The following is a 10540-nucleotide window of genomic DNA, read 5'->3' on the forward strand; positions in this document are numbered from 1 at the left end:
AAGGTCTGACACTCTGGATATTAGATTAAAAATTGTTACTTGGAAAGAAACTGAAATTTCTGTGGAATAATTTCCACTTGAGCATAATTGTCCTTAGGAATAGAATAATTAATTGCTGACTGGAAAAGCTGCCTAATCTTGTCGTCATCAGCACTGCCTGGTCTGGTGCCTCCCAAGAACTGTAGGCGGGGAGTCAGAGGTATACCTGACGATAAAGGGTAAAGTTCAAGACTGATAATGGTATTTCAAAATCAAATTGATTAAAAATTTGCTTACCCGTGTTATTGCTACAGCAGAAGTAGCTAGGAGTATAGCTGGAGTAACAAGCAGGACTAACAGGTTGTCTGCGTGCGCAAAGGTGTTATTTGCAAGGGTGCATTGATTGTCCTGGGGAGTCCTGTGCTTGTACCACCTCAAAAACAGAATTAGAAACATGAGAAAAGAAAATTATCCATAAATTGGAGCAAAATTACTCCAAAAATTGACTACTTCCAAATTCAAACAAATACAGTATTATATTTATATCAAACAAACAACAACAATCTAATAGGGTTTGTAGGGGAAAAGAATGGAATGCCAATAGAACTTATCTTATGAGAGACATATGTGAGCAGGTGAAGAAGAATTGGTAGAGGCCCTCCTCTGACGAGTAAGGTATGATTAAAGCAAAGCACACTGTATAAACCCATCTGCAAACAAAGGGTAAAATGATCAACATCCAATTGGGGACTCAGAAGTCCTTAAAGGTGTAAACTGCAGAGTCCTTCCAGCCCACTGTGAGAAATACTTGTAAGGGTTACAGGAAAATTTTCCATGATGTGTGTTGTAACATATTACAATTTCAAATTGTTAAATTAAGTACCACATATTGACTTGTAATTCTTTATGGACAAGCAAGAATGGGCAGTTATAAATTTACAATGTTTTGTAAATCATAAATACAAAATATGTTGTAAATTTACGTACAAAGATATTTTTCACAGTGCTCTATGAAAGCAGGAGAGTTAGTCTCCTGATGAAAGGCACATGACAAGAAGAAGAGACAATATGAAGTAGTTGGATTTTGTGAGGATGGGTCCAGACATGTTCCTCCTCGATTTTAATTGTGAAATTGAGGATGCTTACAAACATATCCACCAAACCTACATGAAAAAACATGGACTCCCATATAAACATACCTATATATAGAGAAGAGACCTACGACACCTGAATGTGCTTCATAATGACAAGAAGTGAAGCTCTCTTCTTGACCAACTCTAATTCCTATTCTTCAGGGTGAAGTCCATCTGCATTTTTGCTGCTGAAAAATACTTGCATTATGTTGCTAAATTTTCAGCTGGACCAAATGCTCTGCTACCTTCTCCAACAGAAGATCAGGGGCATCACCAAGCAGGTGAGCAGCACAGAACACTGAACTCCAATTTGCAGATTCTTTACACACCACACTTAAAACATCAGATGTGAAAAGGAGGGACCTCCCCTTCCTCTCAGAAACTGACTGAGTTTAAAAAATAAGGTGATTAATAAAGAAAAGGGAAATTGATCCATAGTTGATGTAGATCACGAGAACTTCAGTGAGTGTACGGTGGGCGTACTCCACGCTCTTTGCAGTCCTGCTGCCTAAAGCTTGGGAGGCCAAACTTACCCTCATTTCACCCCTGCCCTTGGGATCAAAATATTTCCTTGTCAGCACAGACATTTTGCACAGTGAGTTATCCAGATTGGAATGATCTAGTATATGTCTCTCAACTTGGCTAATTTTCCACAACAATTAACAGATTAAATTCTAGTGGGCATATGATTCCGCACACTCTACATAAGGTGGGGAACTTCCCACACATGGCAAATTCTAGACTGATCCACACAATAGAGTACCAGATCTCCACTTTCTTCCCTTGACTCTTTGATGGTGCTACGATTTGTAGGTCTTTGGTCAGAAACTGAGGCAACCACAGTTAAGCCTATCTCTTCCACTTCTGACGACAGATTTGACGTACTTGTTGAGGATTGTGGACGGGCGAGTCTTACTCACTAAACCCAATTAGCATCTAATCCCAAGGCGTGGTCAGCAATCATCATCGAGACCATCTTCAAAACCATGCAATATAGCTTATAGGTGACCCCTCAAAAATATAATAACACACAATGTATCCTTTAAGCTAAGTTTTGAGACAATGTCCTTCAAAATTGAAAGACAGGGAGCAATTACACCTGGCTTAACACAAATCCTGGGGAGCAAAACTTTCAAACAACTTGCACTGGGCGGTGTTATGTATCTCCAAAGAAAGTGATAGGCTTTAGGGCTTCTTTTGTAAAATGACAACCAAAATATTTTATCGTCTAGGGTCCAGCTCCTCTCATAGGGGTTTTTCTTTAAATTTTGGAGTTCACCTTTAACAATTAATCTGGTATATATAAGTAAAATCAAGTAAATTCAAATTATCTCAGAGTTCAACTCAAACATGTTCTGGTCCATCTGTATCACTGTGAAGCCAACTCATAGAATGAACTTTCTATGTTACAGGTGGCCAGCTTCAAGTCCAGGCACATCCCTTTGGACAAGAACCAGCATCACTTCATATTTCACTACAACTGTACCAGACAAATGAAATAAATCACCGCATTACTGTAACTGACTCTCTGATGATTTGCCTCTCTCACTTCCCTCCACTAAAATCAACACACAACTACAAATTTTAGGATCAAGTAATAAGCGGTATATATGGAGGTAGCATAGAGACAGTAAAGATATGACAAGGAACCCCCTAATAGAAACAAATACCAAAATAAACTTTAACCCAACATGACTCTACTATAATGTATTGATATTTTTTGTTAACATTACATAAAAAGTCAAAACTTACCAGATTCATTCCTGTGATCATAAAAGGGTCCATTTTTCATGCTGTGTGCTGCGACGCCAACTCAGCATGACAGCTGACGGCTGCTTAGCTGATGTCAAGCGCAGATGCAACTAATAGACGGTCTTCCTGCAACAAGGGTAAAAACAGAATTTTAGTCCACATATATCAAGGTTACACCAACTCCTATCTGGACTCTACAGTTTTAGGGAGCTGGATAACATTAATCTACCATGCTTCAAAAGCATTGCCTAGGACAAACAATGTCAACTCAACATCAAATGTTCACAGGTGGAATATATAAATATTCATGCACTTTTCACTCTGTTTCCATATTATTTACTTTACATTTTTATCAATTATTCAAGGACTAAAGAGAAAAAGAGCATTCAGTTGGCAGTAACTAGAATATTTCTGCCAGTCTTAGAGCAGAATGAAGTGCAAAATCAACATGAGGAGATAAAAGAAAAATATGAACACATAATAATTAACATTATAGTAAGCATCTAAGCCTAAGCCGTGCACCATGAATCCTAATGCATGAAGGCATGGTCAGCAATCAAATGGGTTCGCTCATCATCAAGACCATAGTCTTCAAAACCATGCACTAATTTTAAATATCAAATATAGCTTGTAGGCGACCCCTCAAAAATATTTCATTAAATAATAACACACAATGTCTATCCTTTAAGCCAAGTTTTGACCCTATGTCCTTCAAAATTGAAAGACAGGGAGCAATTACACCTGGCTTACACAAATCCTGGGGGGCAAAACTTTCAAACAACTTTCACTGGGCAGTGTTATGTATCTCCAAAGAAAGTGATAGGCTTTAGGGCTTCTTTTGTAAAATGACAACCAAAATATTTTATCGTCTAGGGTCCAGCTCCTCTCATAGGGCTTTTTCTTTAAATTTTGGAGTTCACCTTTAACAATTAATCTGGTAGTTGCAGGTATGCTCAGATCTTCAACCAAATTTAATGTTTTAGAGTTGAATAATTTTCTGTACCTGGTAGACTTTTTTCCAGCTTTACTCAGGATTCTTTCTAACTTCTTTGTCACCTCTCTATACTCTAATGCTGTTTTTGCAACTTTGTCAACATCTTTGGTCATTTGAATAACACCTTACAATCTTGCAATCTCAGTCTTACTAATCCAACTCCTGGTCTCTTGCTCCAACAGACCGCATTGGATATGAAAATACAAAGTATATTCTAAAGCATGATGCAAATGATTTAAATAATATTTACTGTACCACAGAGACTGAGTGCACCAACGTCGAGGAGTGGATGGTGTAGGTAGAGTGCACCACAGCAGTTCGAGGTGAGGCTGAAGACAACATCTCGGCATCATCTGGATGACTTCTCTTCTCTGTTTAAAAGAAAAACTCTATAATTAAATCTTGAATTGACCATTTCACATTAATTAGTCACTCGAAACAATTAAATGATCAAACCTCCTTTATCAGGTTTCAAGGAGCGCCCAAGTCAAAATTACGTTAAAATGATAGCAAAGCGGTGTCATTTTGAACTTAAAAGTCAAAATCTAGTCCTCCCAGGTACGGACTTAACATCAAAGTGACCTGCAAAGACCCCTCTGACCCCGTTCTGATTTTGTTTTCTCAGTGGCAGCATGCACTGCTGCAGGAACAACAGCTTAATTTGTTGATCTGAGTCCAATGAAAGATTTCAATAAGAACAAACATTTCTTAAAATCAAGACAAAAACCTAAAGTACTCACCTGTCTGAGAAAGGAGTTGGGCCAATCTCTCAGATGTGTCCAAGGTATACACATACACGAAAATGGTGGACTGCTCGTGTCATAAGATTCTTAACTATTGTCTCCAAAACATTTTACCTCAAAATGACGAGGGCAAATGAATCTGTTTATAGAGTTAAAAGTACTTTTGAACTGCTCCAAATCCCCTACATTTAGAAGCCTGTCTAAAATTTAAAGACACAATAGAGAGAACGAGTGAGACGGGCGAGATGGTCGTGCATGCAGTGCAGGGGACTAACCCTGTGTCTAGCGAGGATCACTAATCCTCGCTAGCCTGCGTCCTGAGGGAAATGGAAAATGGCTTTCCCATTATCCCGAGGGTGAGCAAGTGTAACTGCATCCCGCGCATGTGCCCATCCAGCAAACACAAAATGTAACCAAGAAGACATACATACGGTACGCGGTCAGTCGGTTGGACGGCTGCTGTTTGTAAACATTGAACATTGAGGAGAACGCTCTACTTCCGTTCTCCCACCATCACCATCCCGCAGAGACATCTAGCGTGGCGTACTGGTTGCCTACCCCCCGGCGCCCACAGCCACAGCTCTCGTCGTATTGCTACAATCGTCACGATCACATGCAGCTTCATTCGAACCGACTAAAGACAATAGTCAAAAGTCCGCTCGGAAGTGCTGAAGCCCAACTCCCCCCCCCCCCGGGCCCAAAAATTCGAAATATGGGGGATTTCGCCCCTCAGCCCGCAGTCGGCGGCGACTTCTGTGATCGTAATGGGAACAGCCGCTTCCAACCACAGTTTGAAGGCAATCGACACGTGAGCGATGGGTTGCCTACTAATAAGGCGAACCACTAGATGGAAAGAGGGCCTCATTCGCCTGAATTTGCCCAGATCCAAGCACGTTTTGCAGGGGTGGAAGCAAGAGAAGTCCGACAACTACTGTGTACGAAATCACTTTCGTCAAAATATTTTTGGGACTGAATTTTGATGAGCAGCGGGTCGCTCGGTTTTCTTCCCCCTGAGTAGTATAATGACTACAGTTCATCTGGTTCCCTCGTCCGTTTCCATGGCCGTCCTCCGTCATGGCGAACGCGTTTGGCTCTCTCTCGGGTTCGCTACACCGGCACCTAAACCAACCCCCTAGCAGGTCATGGGGAATCCTGTGAGACGGGGGGGGGGGGGGGTGCATCAGCGGCATCAGCTAAGTGGCGGCCAGGCGCGCAGGGGTGGCGGCCGGTGGGGGAGGTAGCCCCGCCAACCCCCCGCCAACCCCGTTCAATTTCCCTAATGGACGCTAACAGCGCCCCCGTCGGCCCCTTCTCGCCGGGGGGTGTCTTGGCCCCTCCCCTCTCTCCCGGGGCACGCCCCCCCCCCCTCCCCTCTCCTAACGGCACGTCCAGTGTTTGCCTACAGGAGCATGGCGGGGTGCTTGGCCTTGTCACGGGCTGCCCAGGGCTGCCCCCGCGCGACCGTCGGGCAACCAGAGCGCGAGGCGAAACACGTCCAGAATGTGGACGCCGCGCGGGGACGATCTCAGGACGAGGTTCATCAGGCGGGCATGCATTTTCTGTGCAGCCTTCCTCACGGACGAAGAAAGTGAAGTGTATGGTGTCCAGGCTGAGACATGCCAGTACGTTAGGTTGCCTGTGCACAGGCTGCAGGGGGGGCAGTGGACTGCCTCTCCCTCACCACCCGTCCCGCGCCAGCAGCCCCTGCAGCCAGTGCGTGGGCAACCCAACGTACTGGCATGTCTTAGCCCGGACACCCGCAACAGATACATAGTGTTGAAATCTGAGGGAAATAAAAATTTAATTTCTGAGCAAACTGAGAGTTATCGATTCTCTGCGGTGGCGGTTCTTGGATTCTATTCAATTAAGTTTTGAGGGCATTCTTAGTTGGCGGTGGGAGGCTTCGGACAAGCCATCGCAGTGGGAGGGGGTAGGGGCCACAGGGAAGGCCACGGGGAGGGACACGGGGAGGGCCAGAGGACAGAGAAGGCCAAGGGGAGGACTACAGGCCACAAGGGGGGGCCACAGCGAACGCCGCGGGGAGGGCTGGCGGGACGGCGGCCGGCCGGCGGAGGGCGGCGCCTGGGGAGACTAATGGTGGTCGAGGAGGACTCCGCCGGGCCTTCCCCCGGGGTAGTGTCGGCCACCACCACCTGCGGACATTAACCAGCACCGCTATATATCACGGGGCGAGGTGACTGGAGCAGAAAGAGCGGGGGCGGGCACCACCGGAAAGAAGTAGTAAGGGGCGCGAAAACAGTGTATTCAAAAAATTCAAAAAAACTTGGCTATAAATTTAGTGATTGTCTATGAGAATAGAATCTTTTTGTTAACATATAAATGACTGAAGTACGGCAGTGTTTATAGGACTGGGGTAGGAGAAGTGAAAGTTATATCATGATGGCAACATCCCTGCTGCTTCAGTTTTATTTCAGAGCTATGCATATGACTTGTGCATCACACATAAGGTAAAATACTTTGTAAACATGCTTTGTCTTCACCCCTTACAATGAAAGTACATGTAAAACACAGGTTGAGATCATCACATATGCATTTTGATTTGTGTAGAAAGTACATACTGCACGTGTCACAATATAGACTCTCTTCATCATCCACTTTTTTGTCACCCATGATTCTTACACCTCAGTCATACGTTTGGGAACGCTGTCACACATATACGATACACGTAGATGGGCCTGGCTCGGAGCCTATATGGCACGCTCTAGGGCACTCGTGGTACGATCACTGGTACATTAAAGACTAACATATCCTCACATAGGATTTCATAAAAACTAAGTCATGCTGTATGAACTAACAGGACGGGGTAAGAGAGATATGTTACAGTTGGACGATGTAAAATTTTAAATAAAATCTAAACAGGTAAACATTTGTATTGACTTATTGTGGTAACTTCCTAAATTCCTACTAACTAGTAGAGAGACGATAAATAATGACATGCTGCCATTCTCAACATTTTTTTTTTGTTTTAAGTCATTAATCTACTTCACAGAAATTGATTTGCTGAGGTGAAAATATGAGTACACAAACGAAAACATTACAGTTTTTTTTTCTTTCTAAGTCACTTTAATATGCATGTTACTGAATCACATAAACTTGGACTATAAAACAAAGAAGGCATGGTGCAGATCCGAGGCAACGTGATATAGAAGACAGAACGGGAACCTATCTGTACTACATACACTAACTACGTCGTAAGTAGTTCTACCGAGTCCTACAGATTGTATCAAACTCGTTTGAACAACACGAACATAAAACATACATTTATTCGGAAACTTACTCGAGTACCATCCACTATCCCAGTTCGGTCCGAGTTTTCACAACCGCAAAAAAATACAACACAGCAACGTGAACGACTAGGAAGGAATATGGATCTGGGCACGGCGCCGCGAACTGGGGCATCGAAACCCCAAGTTCAATTTATTTCCTTTAATTTACGTAAATTGTACAAATTACGAATTCCATTTATCACAGTCTTCCTTGAAAAAAAAACAAAAAAACAACATTAAATCGCAAAGGGCGGAAGATTAAAAAGAAAGGCACCCCAGTGAAAAATGCGCAACACGAGCCGTGGATCAACTCCTCGCGACGAGCGAGTCAAAGTTTCAGATTTTTCACTGGGATGGTCGCCCAGTCGAGGTCCACTTCCGCGCAGGCGGCGCTATGGCACTTAAGTCTTTTGCGTTCGCCGGGGGCGGCCCGGGGGCGGCCCGGGGGCGGCCCGGGGGGCGGCCCGGGGCGCGTCCTCACGCGTTGGTGTGCCTCTTCATGTGCAGCGCCAGGTGGTCCGACCTGGAGAAGGAGCGGTCGCACAGCCGGCACTGGAAGGGCCGGTCGCCGGTGTGCTTGCGGTAGTGCCGGGTCAGCTCGTCGGAGCGCGCGAAGGTCCAGCCGCAGCCCTTCCAGCCGCACTGGTAGGGCTTCTCACCCGTGTGCGTGCGGAGGTGCGCCTTGAGGTGCGACGACTTGGTGTACGTCTTGCCGCAGCCCGGCTGCCCGCACGTGTGCGAGCTCAGCTTCTTGCGCCCGCCGGCGCGCCGCCCCTTGGGCTTGGGCGCCACCCCCGGCGCCGCCCCCGCGCCCGAGGCCTTCCGCCCCCGGCCCCGCGGCGCGGGGGTCGGCGCCGGCGCGTCCGCGCCGTCCGGAAGGAGCGCGGCCGGCGGCGGTGCCATGGGCGGCAGCAGCGGCGGCAGCAGCGTCGTCTTCCGCGCCGAGGCCGCCGACGACGACAGCAGGTCAGCGAGGTTGGGCGACGACGGCGGGGTCATCACCTTGGCGACGCACGACTGCAGCGGCGGCAGCTGCAGGTGCGTGGCCAGGATGGACATGGGCGCCTGCATCGGTGTCTGCTGCTGCGGGTGGTGCAGGGTCTGCATCGGCGGCAGCAGGGTGTCTGGGCTGGCCGGCGGTGACATCTGCCCGTGGCAGTACGCCACCTGCGGCACTTGGTGCACCTGGTGCACCTGGAACGACATGTCGGCCATGTCCGTGTGCACGATAGTCATCATGCCGCAGTACGTGGCGTCCTGGAGGCTGTCGTGCATGGCGTCCTGCTGCCCGCCGTCCTGCAGCCCCGGGTACGGCTCCAGCCTCAGCATGCCCATGTGCTCGTCCAGGGGGCTCGGGCTGGCCTCCATGCTGGCCTGGTACATGTATTGTTCGTCTTTAATCTGCTGCTGCTGCTGTTGCTGCTGTTGCTGCTGCTGCTGCTGCTGTTGCTGAGGCGGTGGTGGCGAGTAAAAACTACCCTGCTCGGTGGCGAAGTTGATGAGCATGTCCAGGTCGACAAACTCCTCGGCTTGGTAGGCGAGCGGGTCCTCGCCGTCCGGCACCAGGTAAGGGGGCGCCGGCGGCAGGGGCGGCGGCAGGCACTCCATGGCGCCGGAGTCCACGACCGAGTCCGCCGTCAGGGCCCCCGGCGGGGAGGCGGGCACCGGCACGCAGACGGGCGCGGCCTGCGGGGCGGCGGGCTGCCCCAGCAGCACGCTCTCGATGTCCTGCCACATCTGCAACACACAAGGACAGGGGACGGCGTCAGCTTAGGCTTAGCTTGAGGTCACCTAAAAACCGAAGGGGCCTTCCTTCACTCAAGAAAATCAGTGTACACCCTTAGAAAACATCACTTAAAAGTCATAAAAAATCATTTAAAAACCACAAAAAATTCATAGAAAAATCAGAAAAAATTTAACGAAAAGTCATAAAAAATCAGAAAAAATCAACTAAGAGTCAGAAAAAATCTAGAAAAACAGAAAAATCGTTGTACGCTAGAATTTATAGTGAAGGGCCCCTCTCCTAAAACTAACTTAGGTTACGTTGGAAGTCCTGCCACATCTGCAGCAGCACACAAGGACACAGGGCAGCGACAGCGACAGTCCCGACCGGGTTATAGGGCCGCGTTAGGGCAGGCCGGGGTCGGGTCCGGGCGGCTCGGTGGTGTGCCCCTGTTCGCCGGCCGGTCTTTCCTTGTCCGGGCCCGAGCCCTTGTCGGGGCAGCCGCGCGGACCTCTGGCGGGGCACTCTCCGGGGGGGTCGGGCCTAAGCGCCGTGACTGCCGGCTGCACGGGGTCAAATCATGGGGTAGCACTACACGGGGAAGCAGCCCTTTGGCACGTAGACAGCCCAATCGCACGTGGACGTGGACAGTCCACGGCACGGGCACGGCGACAGCTCATGGGGGCAGCCCTTTGAACAGGGCAACCGCATGAAACGGGGGCAGCCCCTGTCATTGGGGGCAGCCCCTGTCATGGAGGCAGCCCCTGTCATGGAGGCAGCCCATGTCATAGGGGGCAGCCCATGTCACGGGGGCAGAGCCCGTGGGCCCGCGCCGGCTCCACGGGGCCCGGCCCGGTCCACCGGCCCCGCGAGTTGCCCCGTGCGCTCGCACTTCCTTGTAGCCTGGCGGCCTTGCCGGGCCCCGCCCC

At 48.3% G+C, this 10540-nt stretch overlaps 2 protein-coding genes across 9 annotated transcripts in view; both read right to left on the reverse strand.

Annotated features, from left to right (window-relative positions):
• Positions 1 to 6: 6 nt before the first annotated feature.
• Positions 7 to 5253, reverse strand: LOC127749143 (uncharacterized). 8 transcript variants are annotated; one of them, XR_008010987.1, is made up of 7 exons: positions 5033 to 5253; positions 4599 to 4740; positions 4315 to 4527; positions 4114 to 4229; positions 2865 to 2990; positions 277 to 689; positions 7 to 205 (listed from the first exon to the last, which is right to left on the reverse strand). XR_008010987.1 is itself a non-coding variant. In XM_052266066.1 (3 exons), the coding sequence occupies exons 1-2, from the start codon at positions 3969 to 3971 to the stop codon at positions 2111 to 2113; spliced, it is 468 nt and encodes a 155-aa protein (XP_052122026.1). In that variant the 5' UTR covers positions 3972 to 4074; the 3' UTR covers positions 7 to 205; positions 277 to 2110. The 8 variants fall into 8 exon arrangements, 1 of the variants encoding a protein (XP_052122026.1); XR_008010986.1 differs by having other exon boundaries at positions 5029 to 5253; XR_008010988.1 differs by having other exon boundaries at positions 4109 to 4229; positions 4599 to 5253.
• A 1738-nt stretch (positions 5254 to 6991) lies between these two features.
• The window catches only part of LOC113206255 (dendritic arbor reduction protein 1-like), a 37705-nt gene continuing 34156 nt past the window's right edge, over positions 6992 to 10540 (reverse strand). The window contains exon 2 of the mRNA XM_052266022.1: positions 6992 to 9625. Coding sequence (XP_052121982.1) covers positions 8366 to 9625 — 1260 coding nt within the window. The 3' untranslated portion in view covers positions 6992 to 8365. The remainder of the gene's footprint in view (positions 9626 to 10540) is intronic.

Source organism: Frankliniella occidentalis, unplaced genomic scaffold (assembly GCF_000697945.3).
Source record: "Frankliniella occidentalis isolate FOCC.00 unplaced genomic scaffold, Focc_3.1 Scaffold3, whole genome shotgun sequence".
Lineage (NCBI taxonomy): Eukaryota > Metazoa > Arthropoda > Insecta > Thysanoptera > Thripidae > Frankliniella > Frankliniella occidentalis.

Excerpts from the sequence above, each read along its gene's own strand:
- LOC127749143 (XM_052266066.1), bottom strand. The coding sequence starts at position 3,971 with ATGACCAAAGATGTTGACAAAGTTGCAAAAACAGCATTAGAGTATAGA. Across the intron at positions 2,392-3,784 it reads TACCAGATTAATTGTTAAAG|GTGAACTCCAAAATTTAAAG; the intron begins GTGAACTCCAAA and ends TAATTGTTAAAG.